General features: G+C 36.9%; 2 protein-coding genes across 2 annotated transcripts; one reads left to right on the top strand and one right to left on the bottom strand.

Annotated features, from left to right (window-relative positions):
- Positions 1-3,964: 3,964 nt before the first annotated feature.
- Positions 3,965-6,644, top strand: LOC142545570 (heptahelical transmembrane protein 1-like). Its single transcript, XM_075652823.1, has 4 exons — positions 3,965-4,434; positions 4,547-4,639; positions 5,546-5,585; positions 5,677-6,644. Exons 1-4 carry the CDS (start codon positions 4,145-4,147, stop codon positions 6,352-6,354), a joined length of 1,101 nt encoding a protein of 366 aa, XP_075508938.1. The 5' UTR covers positions 3,965-4,144; the 3' UTR covers positions 6,355-6,644.
- A 514-nt stretch (positions 6,645-7,158) lies between these two features.
- Positions 7,159-14,455, bottom strand: LOC142545569 (uncharacterized). The gene is made up of 6 exons (XM_075652822.1): positions 14,004-14,455; positions 11,654-11,740; positions 11,035-11,211; positions 10,851-10,937; positions 10,691-10,762; positions 7,159-9,553 (listed from the first exon to the last, which is right to left on the bottom strand). Exons 1-6 carry the CDS (start codon positions 14,199-14,201, stop codon positions 7,592-7,594), a joined length of 2,583 nt encoding a protein of 860 aa, XP_075508937.1. The 5' UTR covers positions 14,202-14,455; the 3' UTR covers positions 7,159-7,591.
- Positions 14,456-25,305: the final 10,850 nt, after the last annotated feature.

Below are 25,305 nucleotides of genomic sequence, written 5' to 3'. Positions count from 1 at the left end.
TTGTACGGTTAAATTTGGTGAAGTATCGAAATGCATAAGAGTAAATCTGATATTGAATTAAAAAATGTACCATGATGTCAAGTTGTTATCTCTGTTACAACCAGATTTAATATATAGTATTTAAGATAAACAAATATATGTTTAGTCTTCAAACCCGACTCAACTCATAAAACGGTTGTTCAATCTGACTTAACTAATGGAAAAAAATTATTTATCTCAAAAATATTATTTTTCATTCTAAGCATACGTCGAGTGTACCCGTCTCGAGACCTACAAACAAAATACTGTGGAAATTATTGCCATTAATTTTTTATTTTTTTTAAAAATATATATATTATTTATATATATCCTAACAGAAATTCTGAACGGTGAAACATTGTAGATGCATCCCAGTTACTGCCCTGGCCATTGTGACATAAAAAAAAAAAGGTTCGATTGATGGCTCTGTTTGGTAGATAGATAGATAGATAGACAGGTTTCTAAAGAGTTGACTTTCATTGGGAACAGGAATGAATTATTCTTGTCTGATATGTAATAGAAAAATCGGTCATGATCATTACCATTAGTGGCTCCTTTTACCCTAAAAATTTGATCCATGAATTTATTTCCTTTACTAAGTGAGACTGTGAGAGTACGGCTGATTTTATGTCTTGTGGATATGTTTTATCTTTCTTCTTAATCATATGTTGATCATACAAAGATATATGTGTAATTTACATCAAATATTTCATGAAAGATTTTATATAAATTTTACAATATCAGTGCTGCCGCATCAGTGCTGCCGCGTTAGCAAATGATTTTCCGTGATTATTTCTAGTATGTGATGAGTCAATCATCAACTTTGATATTTTATTCAACAAAAAAAGTGATATCATTCATAAACTGATCAAGAATTCCGATTTTGAAGAAGTATAATGATCATTCAATAAGAAGGATTTTCATTTTTCAAATGAATAGTTCAAACGTTGAAAGAACAACCAGGTCGGGTATGAGCATAAGCTTGAGAAAAAATAGAGTTTGTCAGCTTTTTTCAGTATATGATTAAACGAGACTAAAATTTTTCAATTTTTCCAAAGAAACGAGACTAAAATTTCAAGAAATTGAAAGATACAATATTTAAAATTCAATAATGTTATTATAAAGAACTAAAATAACAAAAAAAAAAAAGTTACCGAATCAAAATTTAAATCGTCCCAAAAATGTCTAGAAGGATATGTTAACAATACTTCTATTTAAATAATTTTAATGGCAATTCGCAATATATCCCAGTACACGTTAATTAATTATAAATATTACACGCCTCTAATGATCGTCGCAATCGTATTTATTGAACAAGCAATCCGAATTATTGCACTTTTATTATTTTTATTATTATTACTACTAGTTTTTTTTTTTTTTATTTATTACAAGAACTATATTCGTTCACTCAAATCTAACGATAATACATCAGAAATAAAGGAGGAAGGAAACACAATATATCCCTCTTAATCAGACATAGAACCAGTTGTTCTGCTTAAAATGTGAGTTAATTTATTCGTTGATCTCATAACAAAAACAAAAAAACAATTAATTACTTATTATGTTAATATTTTACGATCATCAATAACCACACCAAGGTATTGGGATTTTTGAAGAGCTTCTATAATATTTTTATTACTAATATTTTATAAAATTGATCATTCTTATTCATTCTTTCATATTTAATTTGGTTTTTTTTAATAAGAAACGGTGGACATGCAAATAGAATAGAGTATTCACATGGAAAACATATGGTTTAGTGTCGAGTATACCACGCCTATTGCGTGTTAAGATTGGCACTTGGACCTAACTCAACCCCAAGGGGAGAGGATTGTCCAAGCCCATATATACAACTCCCAAGTTATTAAACCAACCGATATGGGACAATTAACACACCCCTCTCACGCCCAGGAATGAACATCTGCAGGAATGAACATCTGGAGCGTGGAGTTTACAAATGACCCAATTATGGGCAGAACGGGTGGCCTAATTATAGGCAGTCCAACACATAACGGTGGAAATCTGGGCTCTGATACCATGTTAAGATTGGCACTTGGACCTAACTCAACCCCAAAAGCTAGCTCAAGGGGAGAGGATTGTCCAAGCTCATATATACAACTCCCAAGTTATTAAACCAACCGATATGAGACAATTAACATTACGTAGTAATAATATAATAAAAGAATACGACTTTGATTTGAAGTGTGAAAATTTATTCAAGTTTGATTTTTTATTTGTGGTTTCTTATGGGCAACAAATTGATCGTTTTTATATATTTCTTACTTTGTAGTCTCAATTAATTCTAATTTCAAAGCAATAAAAATACTATAACATTTGCTTAACTTCCACCAAACAAAATGGTTAGGAAAAATAACCCAAATTCCCAACTACATGCAATTATAATACCCAACTCAAAATACTTTCTAGATTGATATATAATCACTCAACAAATTAATTATTAATTATTTGAAAGAATATTTCTAATTTGTCTTTTCTTCAATTTAAAGCCTCCTATAATTTTTTATTCTTACATTGATAATAATTAGAGATAAAAATATGAATCGAATTTCACTTGATCGTGGATGGATTCGAATTAATTAATTTTTTATATGAGACAAACGACCTAGCTAGTGCATGTACTATGAGTAGAAAATATATAAATCAAATCTTTATTTAAAATATTATACGTAAATTTAAACTTTTCTGATTGAACAGTATTTTTTTTATTTTTAATTTTTAATTTTTTCTTATTAAGGGAGACGATCACCTTCATACCTCCACTTCATCTTATGTCAAGTTCATAAAACTTCATCTTATGTCAGGATTGTGAGTTGGGGAAGCTGATCGATTGATCCAAATTTACTCGACTCGAGCTCGAATCGAATTAATTCTGGAAACTAGTAATTGTAATCTAAATAAAGATCTTATATCTGTTTTTGTTTATTAAATATTTTAATTTTAACTAATTTGATCTTGACTAAAATTAATTTGATTAAAAGTATTGAACTTGAACTACTAAAAACTTAGAGTAAGTATATTGTGAGACGGTCTCACAAATCTTTATCTGTGAGACGGATCAACCCTACCGATATTGACAATAAAAAATAATACTCTTAGGTAAAAAATAATACATTTTCATGGATGACCCAAATAAGAGTTATGTCTCACAAAATACGACCCGTGAGACCGTCTCACAAAATTTTTTGCCTTAAACTTATTTCAATTGACTTCAAACTTAAAATTTCATTCTCATCAATTTACCCATACGAAAGGGGTGTTAGTTTATTTGTATGCTATAAAAAAGCATCGAGTGCATGTGGTCATGCTACAAGATCCTCGTCATTTAACAAACCATATACACAAAAAAAAAAAAAAAGAAAAAAAAAAGAAATTTACTTCTTTTATTTTCCTAAAATACCCCTATTTAATTTGAGGTTTTGAATTAACTAAATATTGAAAATATAACAAATCACTTATACAAGCACTCATTAAATAAAGTTAAAATGATAAATTTATTTGTATAATTGGTATTTCGAATAATTTCTTAATTTATGTGAAAAAGAAATATAATACTAAATATAATACTTAGCCTCACTCTCATTAAATTGAGATCCAAAGTGGAACAAAAATGCTTTTTCCCCCTCAAAACATATACAAATTAATTGCAGAAACCACATAATTTGTTATTAAAAAAAATCACGCTATATATATAATATTATGATACGTTGCATACTCATCCTACACAGTTACGTGAATATCAATAAATATTATGAAACATAAAAAAAATTATACATTCAATAGATGAATATCACATTAACTTTACTCAAATTAGTGTAAAATGTGAATATATATATGTGGTCAATGCAAAATAATAAATCATGCAGGATGCCAATTGCTGCATTAAATGGAGTTGTTATTGATAACCTAACCAAATGTGCACAAAACCTAACTGAGCAACATTAAATTGTAGCAAAGGCAAAGTATGAGCCTTCCTTAATAAGTGCTCTTTTGTACAGTTGCTTGGTTACCATACCGTTCACACTTCTCTCTTCTGTCTTTCATATGAAAAGGGTTCCTATTTTCCTCTCCAAATCATGAATAATATCTGCTCAAGAAATTATATATTATGGTAAGTAGCAGTAAAGGGTCTGTTCGTAATAGGAAATTAGTTAAAGGGATGGATCAAGAAAAAGATGGAAAACTTTGCACACCGGAGAAGATCAACAGCTTCAGCAAGTTAAGGATTGGTTGCAAAGATTTCGAAGGGAAAAAATACCATCTTTTATCCTATCATGAGCTGCCGGAGTATATGAAGGATAATGAATACATATTGAATTATTACAGGGCTGATTGGCCTCTGAAACAGGCTTTTTTCAGTGTATTTCGGTGGCATAATGAGACATTGAATGTGTGGACGTGAGTCAAGTTTTATTTTCATGTTTGTTTCATTTTCTTGTTAAACACATATGGTTTACCTTAAAATAAAGTTGAGATTCGGAATCATATTCGTTGATTTGTTCTCTTGCAGGCATTTGCTCGGGTTCTTGTTGTTCTTGGGATTGACAGTGGCAAATGTAAAGGACGTGGCTCAGGTTGCAGATTTCATCACAGTATTTGCTGGGTAATTTCAAAAAAAATTTCAGAGTTTTCTGCTTTTTTATTTTTTTATTTTCTCATATGTATTTTTAGTTCAAAAGGAGAACTTAGGCAATGGAGATGAGTAAGGCAGGACATGAATAATTGAATATAATTCATTTTTGTGGTTCATAAAAAAATTAATAATTCAATTTTTTGGACATATATATTTTTGAGGCATATTTTGCTTGCAACAAGTTCGGAGAGTGAGTCAGGAGGAGGACCGGGTAGGGATGACTCAATAGACTTTGGTACATGAATTAAAATGTTTAGAAATATCAAAAGATGAAAGGACATTAATTCTGTTTATATTAAGACTTTGATGTATTAATTTTTGTCCTATTTGGGCTAATGTGTTCATATTCAAAGTTGGAAAATTTATCTTTCCTTCTGGCCATGATTTTATTAACGATTTCTTGCAATTAAATCAACTTGACACATAAGAGAAATTTCTCCAGAGTAGTTATTACTTATTAGCTGTCTGTTATTAATCAATTCAATAAGAGAAAGGGACAATTAACTATGATCTGTCAACTGTCACCCACTTTTTTGCTTTTTGAAAAGTTGACTTATAATTTAATACAAGCCATCATGTGTACATATTGTTTATGTCAACAAAAATTCTTCCGCACTCTCCTATCACCTACTAAAATCCAAAATGCATAAAATATCCAGATAAATAAAAAAAAAGGTGAAAAAATCCAAACGTATTTTCAAAATATGTGATATTTCTTTTCATGGCTAGTTTTACATCCTAATATATAAAAGGAAAACGCACTCTCTTGTGGTGAAATATGTTGCTTGTGAACTAAATTTAATTAGTTGGATTCAGACAAAAATGCAAACTAGCGTTTAAAGCAAGGAAATAATGAGTCTTGCTCTGTTTTTACAGGCAATACCAATCAGCAAACATCTCCAAGAATTTCTCCCTGGTGAGTTCCCCTCATTCAAGTACCCAAGTCATCAAGCTTTTCTTTGAATTTTTAATGACGAAAATGAGAATCCGAATACTTCCCATTTCAGGGGCCGACAAAATTGATCGACCTGAAGCAAGAATCTCATTTGAAAATCGACACAACCTCGCACGAAGCGGCCACCACGAACTGGCCATTTTATGTGTACTTAAGCGGTTCCATGTTCTGTCTCCTCTCAAGTAGCGTTTGCCATCTCTTCTGTTGCCATTCACGCCACCTTAACTTGTTGCTGCTTCAGATGGATTATGTCGGTATAACTGTCATGATAATTACGTCCTATTTCCCCGCCATGTACTACATCTTTCAATGCACCCCGCATTGGCAAGTCGTTTACCTGGTCGGTATCACGATCGTTGGGATTTGCACCATCGTCACGTTGCTCACTCCGGCCTTTTCGACTGGGAAATACCGCTCTTTCCGAGCTATGCTTTTCGTATCTATGGGATTGATTGGTTTGATACCGGCGGTTCATGCTGTCGTTGTGAATTGGGAAGATCCCCACCGTAACGTTACATTGGCTTATGAATCTGTCATGGCTTTATCGTATTTGATAGGGACGATGTTTTATGTTTGCCGGATTCCTGAGCGGTGGAAGCCGGGGCTCTTCGACCTTGCTGGGCATAGCCATCAAATCTTCCATGTTCTTGTTGTGTTGGGGGCATTAGCACATTATGGTGCTGCACAATTGTTCTTGAGATATCGTGGTCAGATTGGGTGTGACAAATAGTTTGATATTCACATATAATTTCCCATTGCATGTATCCAGATGATTGCCAAATGAAAGCATAATATTTATATGAATGACATATTTTTAGGTGATTGTTAAAGGGGCACTTCTATGTTGTAATATTTTAATTTATAAACAATCTTTGCAGGATGGAAGTGTGAGATTAGGCATGGTTGAATAGCCTTCCGCTTTTCATTGAAGAGCAATAAGTTTTTTGGTATAGCTTTCTCCCAGAGGCTCTAGAAGTGTAAAATTATTATATAAAATAAAGAATTTGTTTTTTACTTCAATTTATAGATTTAACCAAATACTTATAAAATTAATGCGACGTCATTTCTTAACTAATAAAATTAATTTCATGAAATGCGAATTAAATGTGATGGCTGAAGGTATTAAATATATAACAATTTTAAATGGCAATAAAGCCCGAGTGGCGCCATCCTAGTTTAGAAGGCGTTATTATCTCTGTAGAGTGAAGAAAATTTTTGTCCCAGACCCTAATCAACAACACCATCTCTACTAGTGATCTAATTATGGAGCTTATTTCCTTTACTCTTTAAGATTTATTTAAAAAGTGGAAAATGCAACTTCTAATTATGTGCAACACCATTACGAAACGGCCTTCGGTATTTATTTTATTTTATGAAAACGAAAAAGGCCTAGGTTTATATGATAAAGAAAAAGAATATAAATTGGATTGTTACTTCACAAACCCTTGTTAGGACCATGGACTATGAGCGATGATCCATCCCCTTAACACGGCAACAACTAAAGCAAAAGCCAATGAATAAGCAAATGTAAATGTTAACGCTGAAAAACAGATACTCATTAAAATGCTGGCATCTACAAGAGTATATTGATTTTTGTGTTTGCTTAATACTCTCAAGAACCCATGCCCCCTCTATGATTCAATTGAATCCTGACAAAGCCTACATTTGAATCAAAACTAAGTCTCGAAACCTAGATATGGGAATCTTTAGTAACCAAAATTAAGCCATGTCTCTAAAAAACTACCACAAAACTAAGAATCGGAAATAAAAATATTATTCTTTCAGATGAACAATTTTATGTTACAATTCTCATTTCAAAAGGATTGACAACTTACCTGCTAATGCAGTGCTTATCCTTACTTGTCCTCAACGTAACAACCAAGGCTCTTTTAAGGAATATAAGAGGATGATTCAAGACAAAGTGAGTCAGAGGCTGGAGTGACCAATAAAAACAACAGAACACTGCATCAAGAAGAGCCGTTCAATTTTAAACCCCCAGGGAGGAACCGAATTCCTCTATGTTGTTTCAATTTGGCAAGAGCTTCTTGTCTTTTGCCGCACTTTATATCCACGTAAATCGCCGTAACAATAGCCTGGGTAGCGTTGGGTGTTTCAGATAAAGCTTTCATCACAAAGCGTTGGGCTCGCTCAAAATCCCCCATCAAAGCACAATTTACAGCAACATTCGCACAAAAAATTCCACGAGCCTCTTCAGGACTGGCAAACACGAATAGTTTGGAGTCACTTCCTGAAGAGCCAGCATTAGGAGCCCCTGACCCACCATTTGAGTCCTCGTTGTCAAGCTCCTTTTCCATTGTCTGTTTTTCACAGTCCTCTTGGCTGTACGGAAGCTCCACGTTGTTTCCAGCAGACACATATGTCTTCAAATAGTCAGCAGCTTCCTTCAGCTTATTTAGCAGGCATAATGCCTCAGCTACATACATAATCCCAAGGAACACGTATATTCTTGAGCACTCTGGGAGTCTTAACAGAGACTTCGCTGTTGACAGGGCTTTCAAAGGATTTCCTAGTCCCAGCTCTACATATGCCAAATCTGCGAGTACTGCTTGCTTTATCATCCTGTTCTCCTTCATACAAAAGTCTTCATATTCGGGAATAGAATTTTGCAATGACGTAATTAGATTGTTTCCAACTTTTTGTTCTTTCACTTCACCATTTGAATTGACCTGGCTTGTGGCAGATGACAAATTAGATGCCTTGGGATCGCCATCTGTGGTATTCTGGTTATTTGTACTCAGCAGCTCTGATGTTTCTATTGATTCACTTTCCTCTGAACTAGGAGCTGAACCACATCTACAACTTTTTGACTCCATCGAATCAAACAAATGCACAGAGTTGACCAAACACTGCCGGGCAAGAGGCAATGACAGACCAGGCTGCCTGCCATCACTTGGAAACAAATCATCCTCTCCGATAAATTCAAGTTGGTCATCTGATGAAACCCGATAACCCAGCGCAAGTTGCCTCCATTTCCCCTTTCCAATGACATTAACTCTAATATCAGATCTGTCATTTGAGGAAGGGCTAGATTTTATCAATCCCTTTTCTGAGGCCATTAGACAGCACTCAGCAATCCGTAACCACAAAAGAGGTTGATTGTAAAAAATTAAGCTGGCAGTTTGGAAACAGCGAGCAGCATGGAAAGGTCTACCACATGCCAAGGAATACACACCACAATTATAGGTTATCAGCAGGGATTTATCCTGAGACAAAGTTGCGAGTTTTGGAGGTTTTTCCTTCCTGACGAGCAAGCTGTTATTTAGGGCTTTAGAAAAGAATAAACCTGAGGTGTGATGCTTCCCAAGTCGATAATAGATGCACCCAAGATTATTGTAGTACATGCTAGATATTCCAGTTTCTGAGTGGTTACTTGATGCCAGTAAAAGCTTGATTGCTTTGCGATGGTTCCCACGAGCATATTCGAGCTGTGACTTCAAATAGAGAGCCATGGGATAATCCTTGCCACGAGCTATGTTCATAGCCATCTTAACTTCACGTTTGGCTGCCTTCAGGTTCCGGGTGAGAAGCAAGAAACGAACTTTGTAAAGATACAACTTAAGTCTTAAATCAATAGCTGGCAGGGACTCAACAGCTTGGCTCCTCAAAGGATCATTGGAAGATGGGATGCCAGGTTTTTGAAGGTTTCGGCCACTAATGTCAAGGGAAGATAACAACTGCAGTGATTCATCTTCAAGTGCTTCCTCTGATAACGTGCCAATCAAAGAATTCTCCGATGCATTTGAAGTGTCAGCAGAATCGGAATGAAAAGCGTCAGAAATGGTTGAGTTGCTGGGAATTGAAGCAGATTTCAATGCTTGCATAGGTTGTTGCTGTGCAGAGAGGCCGTTATCTACTTGATTGGTCAAGCTACTGACACAGAAAACCTTCTCAACATAGCTTATCACGTCCTGAAATAATAATTCTTATTTGACCCACGTCTAAAAGACAGGATAAAGAGTTAAACAAGTAAACAGTAGTAAATCTTATGACATGGAGTTATGACAAATAACTGGCGATACACCTTAACAGTGACTAAACTTATCACACTATGACTACAACTAGTCCTCATCATTCGAATTACAGTTTTTAAAAGAATTCTTAAGAAAAGAACACATCAGAAAGAGTAGAAGATATCTCATATACCAATTCATACAAAAACTGCACTGGAGAAGAGCAAAAGCAAGTGTTAATTCTAATTAGAATGAAAGGCTCAAGCTGTCGAAGCGAAGACACATTCTACCCTAAATAGTTTCATCTTCTAAGACTTCTAAGCCATATACCATACCCTCACAAGGATAACTTTAGCCGATTACCACGTTTTAGGAGTTTACGTCAACAATATGAAATCCGTACCTATGTAATTGTGCAAATAATCAAAACTTATAAATGACAAGTAGAAGCTATCCTGATTCAACCGATATATTTACTGCAGGTTCCGGGAGAAATCATAAAATCTAAATTGTTTTTTTTTCCAATAAGAAACAAAGTTGATTAATAAATTTAAAGGACATTTACGTGTGGACCTAGCAGGTCTTTTAGCATTTTTTTCGAAGCATGGAATAAGATCCTCTGGTCAACATAAACTTTAATCTTGATATATAATATCGAAATTTTGCATTTAACTATTTAAATACTATTATTATCACAAGAAAATTTGTGAATCTTTGTGTCTACCATGACTCCCCATTATAAGAGCCATGCAAAGAATACATGCAAATCCATGCAGGTAAGACAAGGGGAAACAGATTATCACAAGAAAAATTGTGAATCTTTGTGTCTACCATGACTCCCCATTATAAGAGCCATGCAAAGAATACATGCAAATCCATGCAGGTAAGACATGGGGAAACAGTTGGCCACTTGCAGTTTAATGCAGAATACATCAAACCAAATGTTTTTTAGGTAAAAATGATAACACTATCTATTCCTCGAGAAAGAACTATTGGAACTAAAGGGATGATAATATTGATCATATTTAGACAAAAGCAAGTAAAATAACCTCTGCTTGAGAATACCACATCCATTCTGAGATAGATTGTACTTACAGCAGATCTTGATGCATGCCGAGAAAGTAATGCAACATCCAGCAACAAAAGACAAATACGAAGTGCGGTCCCCTATATAATAGTGACAGCTAGCCAGTTGGTTTAATCAGAATTCACAAACAAGAAACATTGTAACACGTAATACATAATACTTGCTTACCTCGTCAATCGGTTCAATGTTCTGATATAAAGTATCCAAACACGAGAATGATTTTGGGTACTCATGAAGATGGAACCAAACAACTGCCTGCAATGAGAATCATAAATGCAAACAGGGGATAAGAAGGGTAAAAAAATCAGCACCAAATCACGATATTAATAGTGCCAAACTACATGAAACATACTATGTTGAACATTGCCACAGAGGTATCAAATTCATCACCGCGAACAACAGGGGAACCAGAAACTTGATGCACCACATTATTGATTCCCCTCATGCTAGCAGTTGTATCTTTGCTTCCGGTGTGCCGGCCAACCTCTAGGTGTTCTCTAGAAGCACAAGCAAGCTCTTCATTTTGTTTCTAGATCAAGGGAAAAAGGAAACCCAGTGTAATAAGTGAAACCAACATTGTACTATGTTGGAATACTTTCATACTAAGTACAAAGGGTAACGTAGAAAATTTTACAACTGATAACTGCATTACAAATGACTTATTATTACCTAGACCAAAAAATAAAAGGTGATGGTAACAATCTGAGGAGGTTGCATGCAAAGCTCATGATTAATTGGCAAAGATGAACGTTTTTCATAACAAAAAGACTGCCTTCTCTTCTTCGTCCTATCGGCTAAAAAACGATAAACGAAGACTGAAAGCACGCACACATAATATTTATTTCTCAGGTACCTATCATTCCATGTAATCGTCATAAAATCACATTCAATTGGAAAGATGTGTACATAGAGAGATGAATAAAGTCCCTACATAAAGAAAGAGAATGGAAAAGTACCATCTAAGTACAAACCTTGATGTTTTCAAGTGCTTGAAGAAGCCTTTTAGGATATGAACAACCATCTTGAATGTTCTCCACAACTGCTATATTATGATGAATCTAAAATGGGAAAAATAAATAAAGAAAAGATACATCAATAAGACAGAAACTGCATATGAGATAACAGATGAAGCATTAATTTTACAAAAAATTCACCCTGACACAATCTGCTCACATAAACTAAAATGAATCAGTAGTTTTAATTTTTTGAAACCACCAATTGAAACAGACTTGATGACCAATAGTTCTGGTGTAAATTCAAGGAAATTATTTTTATTCAACTTGGCCGTTCAATAACTTACTGAGACTGGTCAAGTAAATCATGCATTAAAAATTTCATTTTCATGTTCCTTTCACTATTTCCTTTGAAAATTTAAATCTCAATCCAAGCTAAATCACTATGCATGCTTTTTAATATTTTAATAAGCATAACTTGTTTGACTTATCACAAATATATAGGCCTCACACAGTATTGTCTCAATATGCTTGTGCAATTGAGGAAGAAATTGACGAAAGACAAAACCCAGAAGAAGAATGTCCTCAAAAAGAGCAAGCATTCAAACAACTGAGATGATTAAAAAATAAGAGAAAATCAAACAAGACAACACACTTGGAATCGCTCCAGGATACTAAATGAAGACTTGGAATCTCTTCAAGGCTTTCTAACAATATTTCAGAAAATAATGTTAATGGATCTCGAAAGCAAGTTTCAAACTTCCAATTCACCACTTCAGCAGAAAATGATTAAAAATAAACTATATCCTAGTTTTCTACTTCTATATCGGTAGCCCATTAGGGTTAGGCCACAAAATAGAGTAAGAAACCTAAATAAAAATGATTGAGTGAACTGCTGAAAGAAAAGATCATTAATATGTGCCTTAAGGAATAAAACCTAGCTGGGCCGCTGTACTCATATAAAATGGACCTCATTAATATTCTGCCTTGAGAACTAAAACTTTCAGATTCAACCTTGAGGCAAAACATCCTAAAGTTTTAACTCTGATTCTCATATATTCGATAAACCCTCCTTCCCGACCTATTCTTCGTTGTATAAAGGTGTGGACAATGATAAATAAATAACCAACCATTGCTTTATATGTTACAACACGATCCTTTTTCTAGCATAATCCTTTCGGTAATGAACATGCAGGATCTTGCTTAAGGTCTAACAGAAATTTTTGTGCTCCACCCCTTCACTTTACATGTTTGTTTTCCTAAGGGAAGAAAAAGAAGGAAATATTTTGTTGAGAAGTGCCACATTCTCCATTTAATATGGCACTTGGACTATGAGAAATACCAAGATACAAAAGTACATTCATATCTAAAACTAGGCAAAGGCAACAAGCTGGTAAAGCCAATAGAAATTGATGTAAAACAGAGTTGATGGAAAATGGAGATCTTAATCTATATTATAATTTCCATTACTCCCGAGTCTTTGGCCTTCCCAGATCTTCCTACTAATAAATTTAATTATTGATTGTGAGGGGAAAAAAGGAATGACGCCAGGTCACTAATCATTATTATATTACCAATGAGAAAAATAAACCAAAAATAGAACAAATCGTCAGCCTAAGTCATTTTATAGCAAAATTAAGCACTTGTGGCAAGCTCAGGTGAGCCAAATTAAAAGAAAGAACAAAGATGTGGGAACAGAAGGAAAAGAAAATAGTTCTATAAGATCATGGCTTCAGAAAGTGTCACTCAGTTCCCCCACTTTATTTGATGCCTAAAACGTGATGGTTCAACAAAACAGCAGACAAAACCAGAACTCGATTGCCATTTCCAGAACCGGGAGAAGTAAAAAATTACAAGAAACAGTTCAACTTTCTAACGAAAGATTAATCAAGAAAAACACCAAACACCTCATACCTTTGTACTCATACAAGAAAAGTTCTTAATGTATTTAACCTATATCCACATATTGACCCATAAAATATGACACAAAAAAAAAACATGAGGAACAACAACAGTACAACTTAATCAGATAATTCGCCGTGAAACCACAAACAGTCTAGCCTGAAATTACCCATGGCCATGGGTTACCACAACGTGAATCTCAAATATGGCATCGGTATCTCAAAATAAACGACACCAATGACCAATCCAATGAAAAGCTCGAAAATTTGAAATCATCAGCAAAAGCAACAGAGACGAAAAAGAAAAAACAAAAGACACATCTCAACTCATCACGAGCTAAAATTCTCTTCCATTTACGCCAGAGAATGTGCTATCCTGATAATCGTAGTGATACCAGTAAAAAGAACTCAAAGAATCGAAATTATAGAATCTAAATTTCCTTGAACTAAAATACAAGATTATCCACCTTCGGATCGCGCTCCTTCTTCTGCGACAACTGATTCAAAATCCTCAAACAATCAACGTACTTGCCAGCCTGAAAGAGTAAAGCAGCTTCCTTCGCAAGACCCGCGGCAACAGACAAAACACTGTCGTTCTCCGCTACAGAGGCCAACGGCGACGCATCTCTGTTAGGAGATGGCAATGGCACCGAATTTGAATCCATAACTTCACAGATCGATTCAATTAGACCCTGAAACGGCACTACAATGCACCGCAGACAAAGGAAACACCTGAGTTGCCCCTTCTCAGAAATCCTTCAAATTCGCATTCGAATCTAAGATTTCAACTGGAGTGGGAAAGAGTCTTCTTCGCTGGAGATAACGAGCAGAGTAGAATCCTAAACCCTAGCGAGTAGCAACACCAATTTCAGTAAGAGAAATGAAGAAAGAGAGGTTGATAATATAAATCCGTATAATATGTTTGTATGATATGGTAGAGGGAATTTATTTATTTTTAATAAAACATAATATAATCAATCAAATTTATTATTTTATTAATTAAATGTAAAAAATAACAAACTTAAAAGAAAAAAAAAACACAGTTTTTGATACCCGAAAATATTTAGAAGGCATCATTTGGGGACCAAACTTTTTGGGCAGGGCTTTAGGGTGTGTTGTAAAATTTAAATTGGGCCGGTCATATTGAAAATTAGTTTGATTTGTTAATGGGTCGGCCCAACTGTTAGTTGTGGATGATAATGTATTAATAATAATTTATATGCTTCGTGTATATCTGAAAATATTAATTATGAGATTATTTCATATTTATAATTATAAATATTGAATTTTAATTTGTTTTATGATCTTGCAGAATTAATGAATATGTAAAATATATTTAGCACTTCATACATATATGTTAGAAGAATTACGAATTAACCAAAAAAAATTATTTGTATGTCAATCAAATATAACGTAAAACATAGTTTTATATATGACTCAGTATATCAATTTATAGCATTTTTTTTCTTTTTGAAACAACTAAATATATGACATATCAAATTTAAATTCCAAATCGAATTTGAACTAAGGTCTTGTTAAAATAAAATTAAATATTTTCACCACTCGCATCATTAATTAAATTACATAATTGTCCCACTCAACAGTGAGAAACGAATATCCGCTTGTCTCGCACTAGATTCGTCCGTTAGGCCATGTTCCTAATTACCATGACATCAATTCAAGCCCGCACCTTTTTGACCTACCTAGTAGGTCGGCCGTAAATTCAATTTTGCTGTATTTGTTTATGATACTCACGGGAGATTTAGGGTCCGATCCACGCAAGCGTCACTAATCCAGACACGGGCTTCAAAATTACCCTGGGCCTGAAATCACAAATAAGACCGTTAGGAGGGGGCCAGGAGAGTATCCTGGCGTAGCCCCTCCGACGCTCAAGTCAGAGACTGAGGATATATGGGGGGAGCAGCTAAGGGTGCTGCTGAAAACAATATAGTGAATCCAATAACTGAACACTCAAACCTGGTATTTATAGGAGAATACATGGGCCCTTGATGGGCTTGTCTTCCTTTTGAGCTAGGGATGGGCCAAGGGTAATGGGCCCATCCATGGGGTATCACCAGTCTCCCCTCCCGAGTCGAACTGAATCGTAGGTTCAAAGTTCGATTAGATGTGTTGTCCTCGGGTCACCGGGTACGAGTTGTGTATTTTCTTCCGGTCGTTTGTCAGTCTCCAAAGATTTGGAAACAAATTAAATCATATCGCAATCTTGTTATAGTTTTCTCTTCAATTCGTTCACCAGCTCTCCCCCCCCCCCATGCCCGAGTCCTCGCCTCGCTACCCTCGCCGAAACCCCATTCAAGCTCGCCCAGCCCCACGCATCCAAGCGCCCAGCCCCGTGCGCCGCGCTTCGCCATCCTCCCGCTCGCCCTGCCGAGCTCGCCCAGCCGAGCCCCCTGCCCCTCGTCTCCTGCCGAGCGCCCAGCCGAGCCCCTCGCTCGCCCAGGCACCCAGCCCCGCGCGTCGCGCCTCGCCATCCTCCCGCTCGCCCTGCTGGGTGCCACGCTCGCCCCTCGCCTGCCTCGCCGTCTCTCTGCCCAGCCGAGCTCGCCCAAGCCCACGCGCCAGCTCCTCGCCACGCTCGCCCCTCGCCCCCTCGCCTGCCAGCACCTCGCCCAAGCTTCGCCCTCGCCACCTCGCCCCCTCGCCTAAGCTCGCCCAGCCGAGCGCCCACGCTCGCCTAGCCAAGCACTCGCCCTCGTCGAGCGCCACGCTCGCCCAGCCAAGCTCTCGCCCGGCGCCCCCAGCATGCCTGCTCGCCCAGCCAAGCTCTCGCCCGGCGCCCCCAGCACGCCTGCTCACCCAGCCAAGCGCTCGTCCCCTCCGAGCGCCACGCTCGCCCCCGCAGAGCGCCACGCTCGCCCAGCCAAGCGCTCGCCCGGCGCCCCTAGCACGCCTCACGCCGCTCCACCCTCGCCCAAGTGCGCCTGCTCGTCCAGCACCCCCCATCTCGCCTCGCACACCCGCTCAGCCCGCAGCCACTCGCTCGCCTCTTCACGCTCGCCCAACGCATCGAGCGCTCGTCCAGTACGTTGAGAATTTTGATATATTCCCTTGCGAATGGTTGTGTGATTTCTGAAAAAATTATGGGGGCGTTGCCCCCACACCCCCACGACCTGACCGGGCAGGTCGATCCCCGCGACCTGACCGGGCAGGTCGATCCCCGTAAACTCTGCTCCCCGTAAACATCTTTTGTTATCGACTAACCAAATAAATTTTTCTCTTCCCAAACTTTGCTCCTCTGCTAGGCGATGTCTTAGCAGGAAAATAAAAACTCAACATCTCCACCCTCTAACTCCTCTGCTAGGTGACACCTTAGCAGGAAAAATAAATTTAATTCTCCTCATCCACTCTTCTCCTCTGCTAGGCGATGCCTTAGCAGGAAAATAACATTTTTTTGCTCTCAAACTCCGCTCCTCTGCTAGGTGATGCCTTAGCGGGAAAATAAAAATTCACTACCCCCACCCTCTAGCTTCTCTGCTAAGCCGGGTCTTAGCAGGAAAATAAAATTCAACTCCTCCATCTAACTCCTCTGCTAGGTGATACCTTAGCAGGAAAATTTAAATTCAACACCTCCACCCTCTAACTCCTCTGCTAGGCCGGGCCCTAGCAGGAAAATAAAATCAACACCTCCATCCTCTAACTCCTCTGCTAGGCGATGCCTTAGCAGGAAAATAAAGTCAACACCTCCACCCTCTAACTCCTCTGCTAAGCCGGGCCTTAGCAGGAAAAATCAAACTCTCACCTCATCATCTCCTAACTCCTCTGCTAAGCCGGGCCTTAGCAGGAAAATAAAATCAACACCTCCACCCTCTAACTCCTCTGCTAGGCGATGCCTTAGCAGGAAAATAAAGTCAACACATCCACCCTCTAACTCCTCTGCTAAGCCGGGCCTTAGCAGGAAAAATCAAACTCTCACCTCATCATCCTCTAACTCCTCTGCTAGGCCGGGCCCTAGCAGGAAAATAAAATCAACACCTCCATCCTCTAACTCCTCTGCTAGGCGATGCCTTAGCAGGAAAATAAAGTCAACACCTCCACCCTCTAACTCCTCTGCTAAGCCGGGCCTTAGCAGGAAAAATCAAACTCTCACCTCATCATCTCCTAACTCCTCTGCTAAGCCGGGCCTTAGCAGGAAAATAGAATCAACACCTCCACCCTTTAACTCCTCTGCTAAGCCGGGCCTTAGCAGGAAAATAAAATTCAACGCCCCCACCCTCTAACTCCTCTGCTAGGAGATACCTTAGCAGGAAAATAAAAATTCTTCTCTTCCACTCTGCTCCTCTCATCGCCGACTCTGCTCATCTGCTAGGCGATGCCTTAGCAGGAAAATAAATATTCTCCACCTCAGCCTCTACTCCTCTGCTAGGCGATGCCTTAGCAGGAAAAATTTAACTTTTCTCCCCCCCACTCTTCTCCTCTACTAGGCGCAGCCTAAGCAGGTAAAATAAAATTCATATAATCCTCATAATACAAGAACAACCACGAACTTAATATAAGAACTTGGCTTTATTAAATATCAACTGATAACGTAAGACAAATTCAGGAACGAAATACATCAAAAATGAAGTAAAGATGTTCTCTAAGGTGGTAAGCGTTCCCATGCCTCTTTAGAGCCTTACCCAGCGCATTCTCCAACTTTCCTCTCAGCTCCTCTTGTACCTCCACAGGACAAAGTTACCCATTTTGAAGCTTCTCCGAATGACTCTACAACTGCAAGACTGAGCTCAAGCTTCCATGCGAATGCTCGTGACTTCTCTTTTCTTCTTCCTTCACGATTCTTTCATAACAACGACGTGCGACTTTTTGGTCCCCGCACAGGACTCCAACTCCTCTTCCCACAGGAAACTTAAGCTTCTGATGATAACTGGAAGCTACTGCTCTAAAATCCTTCAGGGCTGGTCGTCCTAGAATTCCACTATACGCTGACTGGGTATCTACTACAGTGAAGGCTATCACCTTTGTTACCCGCCGAGGATCAGTCCCCAAGGATAGGGGAAGAACAATCTGACCCAAAGGCAAGATGACGTGTTCTGCAAACCCATACAGCGGGGTGGATACCGGCTCAAACTCAAATCCTCTCATCTTCATTTGATCCAACGTGCTCTTGAACAAGACGTTCACGGAGCTTCCATTATCAATAAATATCCTTGCCACATCATAATTGGCAATGGTGGCCGTCACCACCAAGGCATCGTTATGTGGAGTCACAACGCCCCGGAGGTCTTCCGGCCCAAAGCTGATGACGGGATCTTGTGGTAAGTCTGCACCACTATATATCTCAAAGTTCTCCAATTTTCTCCCATGTGCTTTCCGAGCTCGCCTAGAGTCTCCATCAGTAGCACCCCCCGAGATCATATGAATCATTCCTCTCGTAGGGTGGTTATCCTCATTCATTCCCCTCCTCGGTTCCACGAGCTCCTGAGGGACATCTTGACATCCACCTTCCCCTCTCTGCTCACCCATCCTCTGATTTATCCATGGAGGGCCTTGACCATGCCTAGGGGGCGAGCGAGACCTTTGTCGACTCCTTAATGAGGATCCTTCTCGTCTATCCCGTGAAGATAATCTAGCACTGTACCCAACCCTTCGCGACTTCTCCCACCTCCCCGCGGGCTCCCTCACCTCCATCACCTCGTCCTGACTCCTATCTAGGGGAACATGGGATGAGAATTGTCTTCTACTACTAGTTCTGTCTTCCTCTCTTTCCCCCGCACCCCTCTTCCTTCCTCCTTTCTCCGCTCCCTCAACTCTACTTCCTCCGGGCCGGCTCTCCATCCTTCTGTACCGTTGGGCATCTTCCAAGTTTACATATTTCTCAGCTCGAGCCAACAGATCATCATAGCTCAACGGAGGCTTCTTGACCAACGACTTGAAAAACTCCCCTCCCCTCAGTCCTTGTGTGAAGGCACTTATCATGATGTCAGGGGTAGCCGCTGGTATTTCCAGCGCTGCACTGTTGAAACGCTGGACAAATTCTCGCAAAGTTTCATTCTCTTGCTGTTTCATCACGAACAGGGTCAAATAATTTTTCTGGTGCCTCTTGCTGCTGGCAAATCTGTGCAAGAAAGCTGTAGCAAAATCGTCAAAAGACTGTATGGAGTTGGGCTGCAGGGTATTAAACCATTGCTGGGCTGACCTCACCAACGTGCCCAGGAACACCCTGCACCTGACTCCATCTGAATATTGATGTAACATGGCCGCATTCTCAAATCTCCCCAAGTGTTCCTCGGGGTCAGTATGTCCATCGTACTCTCCCACATTCGACTGTCGAAAAGTTGGAGGAAGTTCTTCTTCTAAAATGGCTAGTGAAAAGGGACTTCCTCTCTTGGGTGCCGGTGCTCTGCTTCCCAACTGCTGCCTCAACATCTGTATCTCCCTCCACATCTCCTCCATCTCCGGATTCTCCTCACTTGGGAGGGGTCGCGTCTCCTCCACCCTACTCTGACTGCCCTTCACATTCTCCTCTCGCTCCTGGCGAGCGGCCTGCTCTTCTGCAAACATAGACTCTTGATTCCTCTTCATGGCCTCATCCACTGTTCGAGTGATAAATTGGCCCAGCTGTTCCAGGGTCAAGTTTCCCACATTCTCATTGGGATGGGTTTGCTCGACCCTCGTCTCGTGGATGGGCTGCTCAGTTCTGGCCTCTTGACGAGGTTGTTCATGTCTCGTCTCAAGATGCGGTTGTTCTTGTCTTGTCTCAACATGAGATTGTTCGGGTCCCCTCTGAGGACGCGATGATGCCGAGGTAACTCTTCTACTTCCTTTCTTGCCTACCATCTCTACGTCTCAACTCAAGTGTTCCCACAGACGGCGCCAAGTGATACTCACGGGAGATTTAGGGTCCGATCCACGCAAGCGTCACTAATCCAGACACGGGCTTCAAAATTACCCTGGGCCTGAAATCACAAATAAGACCGTTAGGAGGGGGCCAGGAGAGTATCCTGGCGTAGCCCCTCCGACGCTCAAGTCAGAGACTGAGGATATATGGGGGGAGCAGCTAAGGGTGCTGCTGAAAACAATATAGTGAATCCAATAACTGAACACTCAAACCTGATATTTATAGGAGAATACATGGGCCCTTGATGGGCTTGTCTTCCTTTTGAGCTAGGGATGGGCCAAGGGTAATGGGCCCATCCATGGGGTATCAGTTTATATTACAATGTTCTTTTATTTTTAAGATAAGATTATTATCATTAACCCATGATTATTACTTTCTTTATTTATTTATTGAGTAAACTCATGAAGTAAAACAATAATTTATAAGTCGAATCGATAAAAGATAAATCACACTGAACAAGATATGTTCATTGGTTAATCACTTACAAAGCAAATTCAAGATAAATTTCCTCCGCACAAAGACCAAGGTTGATGAGTGTTCGTTTAGATGGCTTACACAACACAATTCTTCTAAAAATTTATATCTTACACTTTCAATACACCAAAACATGCATATTCACTCATTTTTAAACTTTAGAAAAATCAACAATTTTGTGTAAATTGCTTTAAAATTTATGTTGAAAATGTGTTTTAAAAAGTCAGTAAAATCGTTTAATGGGTTAAAATTGGTTGTATTTTTGTAGTTTGTCTAATTATGGGATGATGGAATCCGTATTCCATCGTGTTTAATTTCTTGTGTTACGATTCTGTTTTCTTTACTTTTTTGGCAGAAACAATTTGCAACACGTGAAGCTGACTGACGATGTGTTTGTCTTTTACAATTATTAGAGATTCCATTTCATTGAAAACTAGTTTAAGCTAAACAGATCCACATCTTATTTATATATGTATTGACGTCAAATAAATATTTGTAATAATGTCGTTTTAACTATACGACGTTTCAGCCATTCGAACAGAAACAATAGGTAAAAATTTGTATGAGACGGTCACACGTGTCGTATTTTGTGAGACAGATATCTTATTTAGGTCATCCATGAAAAAATATTACTTTTTTATGCTAAGAGTATTATTTTTTATTGTGAATATATCGGTAGGGTTGACATTTCTCATATATAAAGATTCGTGAGATCGTCTCACAAGAGACCTACTCAAAATAATATTAATTTATATCATAATAATATATATTATCTTTTTGCTCTCAGTGGTGAAGCTTTTTCTAATTTTTTCTTAAAAAACAAATAATATTTCAAAGGAGAAAAACTAGTGATTGTGTGTAAAATAATATACCATTTTCCAGTTTATTTTAATTTTATCCTATATGCGTGCGCGCGTGCGTTCGCGTGAGAGAGTACGGAGAGAGCGATAGTGGAATGGGTTTTTAATATAAATTTTTTTTCATGAAATCTGGTACGTATAATTCGATGGTGACATATTTGTTTTTTTGTATATATTAAAAATAAAGAATGGTATCTTTTAGGGGAAGTGGTGAAAAATCCCCGATCAAAATATTTTTTTGGGTTCACTCCTTACCCACAAAATTGTGGTACTATGTCATACAAAATGTGGTATACTTCATGTGAAAATGTGGTACTAAAAAAGTACCCACAGACTGAACAAAAAAAAAATCGATGGCTGGAGATCGAAGCCCAATTTTTCGTATCTTTTACTTATTTATACATGGATATGTCAGCCTTCTGGATTAAATTGACGGAATGAGTACTTCAATTCATGCAAAGTCTCATTTGTCAAAAGCAAAATATGCGTGTTTGTTTGTGTCAAGCCAACAAAAAAATCTCATTTTTCTCTGTAAACCTTTTGAAATATCACGATAACCATTTCAACGTACTAATTAAGAACATATATTTTTTTTAAAAAAAAAAATTCTTATTATGCATATATATGTGATCGATCAGGTTTTCCGTTATTTATTTGGTAGTTAATATTTTTATGATGTTTCTTGAATCTAAACTTGGTGAATTCATATTATGATCGGTGAAGAAAGAAGCTCTGTTTTTAAACCTTTTTCCAGACGTTACTCACTTTTATGTAAAAGTTTTTCAATCTAATATCCGGGTAGATCTAGCTCATGGACTTTACTGTGAGCCGATATATATTCAATGATCACAAAAACTCATACGATTTTGTGAGATAAATCTCCAACTCGATCCGATCCATGAAAAATAATTATTTTTATCTCAAAAATATTGTTTTTCATTATGAATATAAATCGGGTCATCCCGTGTCACAAGTGACTTTATGCATGTCACATAAACTATATTTAACAATAATATAACTAAAAAAGGAAAATATGCTAGTTACATGAAAAAAAAATTTATTTTTTCAATTTGTTTTATTAATTAAATATTTTGAGAAACAAAAATGTGAAATTCTTATTTTAATAATCGTTCACTCATAAATTTATGATTGGTAATACTCAAATTATGTGGATCACGTGTCTCCATTGATTTTGGCAGTCTTTCTATAATCGGACCGATGGACCGATTCGATCGAAAATCAATCCAAACATCGACCAAAAATATTTTGCCGATCAAATCGGTAAAGAACCGATTAGATTGAACCGATTAACCGGTTTATAACCGTTTGGACCAATTCATAATTTTTTAGATATTAAATTTAATTTTTAGATTTTATTTCTGGTTATATATAATTATTTAGATTCTATGTTTTTTTTAAAAAAATATTCTTTTAGTAGTATTATAGCTTATTTGATTTTTTTACACTTTGAAAATATAATTTTTAATTATTTTTATACACATTTAAGATCTCTATAATTTAAAATATATTATTTAATATAATTAATATGATATAACAATGTTCTGATCCGACCTTACGATTGAACTGATTTGATTAGTTGAACCGCTATTTCAAGATATATTGGTTTGATTACCGGTTCAATTATGAAAACGTTGATTTTTGGGTTTTAGAGGAGGGAGCATCGCGATAAGAATGAGGTTAAATTCAAATTTTCATGTGAAAATATGTTGTTATAGTGTAATATTTAGTCACTTTATGCCCGAAGTTTTTCCCCTACATTGTAGATATTTTTGAATTGAATCCTCATTAATACGTATAATCGAAAGAAGTTTATTAATATTTTTTAATGACATGAGAGTCCGTCGCGGTATTTTTTGATGCGGACTGAATAAACCTCCTGACTAACGCAATAACATGCAAATCACGTTAGTCAAATAAACCACACTGAGTAAATCATGTCATGACAAGTTCGTCCGATAAGATGTTTGTAAGAAGAATCGAACTTTTGATTATTGATCAACTGTTCACCTACTCCATAAATTCGAACATCCGTTCAGGGAAAAAACTTATTTATTAAGTATCATGTAGATTCAAGTAATTTATATATTATGGCAATTAATATGTTAAGAAGATGTATAATTATTTATTTTGCAATTGACAGAAAAATATTGCACAAAAAGTACTTAGTTTGAATCAAGGAATGATCAAATTTTAATTTAGTTCATTTAGCTATTTATTAGAGTTGATACACCAATTTAATATATACCAAAATAAATTTAATCCACTTAAATTTTTTTAAAAAAGCTGGCGAGCAGACGAAATTTGACTACATTATTATTATCATGCTTTTTGAAACCGGGGGATATATGCTTTATCTTGACAATCATTAATGTTTTTTTATTTTGATATATGAATTTTAGTCTAAAATTTTAAAATATGATTGTGAAATCATTATGTTAGTTTATTCCCATTAATAAATGACATCTTTGTATCAAATTTTCTTTGCATACATTTGTATCAACTTTTTAATTACTTTATAAGGGGGTCATAGAATTGTAACATTAAGTTTGAAGGATAAAATCAATATTTTAATTTCAAATATCAAGGTCTCTAAAAAGAGAGTTTTATGTTATTCTTTTTAAAAAATATTAATATTTTTTTTTGCCATTATTCAAATTTATTTTTAATTTTATTGGAATAAATTAGTAAAATCCCGAAAGTAATTCTTTAAATATAAATATTGAAAAGATACGAAAGCGCGATCAAAGTCATCCTAATTACGTCGTACGTTCGTTCAACCTCAATAATTGAGTTTAATTATGTGATCAGTGGGTCTTTTCCTATAAAAATTTTCTAGCACCAAAGGTACTTTGGATGCAATAAATTACCGACACATCTCAAGTTGAATAGATAGAACTGAAATATGAAATTGAGTGGTGAAATGATATTTTTGATATTATAAAAAATAGTTAATATAGAATAGCATCGATCATACATGATTCAGTATTATGAAATTATTTACAAAATAAATTAACACAATCATTGAGCATAACTCAAAGGTTAATAGTCTAGTTTATGGTGTTTTAAAATTATCCCAATAAAAGCCTATGTCTAAAATGAAATATATAATTTTCAAAAAGTAATAATTACTTTTACATGGCCAAAAGAATATTATCTCTTCTATTTTATCAAGACTGAGTCAGGTATAAAATTTGTTTTTGGTATCATGGTGAGTTTTTCATTTTTCATTTTTCATTTTTTACTTGTACTATATATCTCTCATGTTTAATGTGTCTATGAATAAAATAACATATTTTCGCTGTATATTATCTCCAATTCACATGCATATTTGCGTATGCCAACATGCTTAGTATGTACTTAACCATCGATGGTACCGACTATCGGACCGAACCGGACATGAGATTTCGAAATTTTATAGATGGCATGCATGGCCTCATATTATGTGGGTAATAAGACAGGAACCTGCAGCATGTCACACAATATGTAGAAATTACACAAAAAAGTAATCGAGAAATTTATATAGAGTCACATACGATTTTCAAAATCTCTATAAATACT

The sequence above is a fragment of the Primulina tabacum genome, chromosome 5, assembly GCF_025594145.1.
Source record: "Primulina tabacum isolate GXHZ01 chromosome 5, ASM2559414v2, whole genome shotgun sequence".
Taxonomy (NCBI): domain Eukaryota; kingdom Viridiplantae; phylum Streptophyta; class Magnoliopsida; order Lamiales; family Gesneriaceae; genus Primulina; species Primulina tabacum.
The sequence above is the reverse complement of the archived record's forward strand: the minus strand, read 5'-3'. Positions and strand labels throughout refer to the sequence as shown.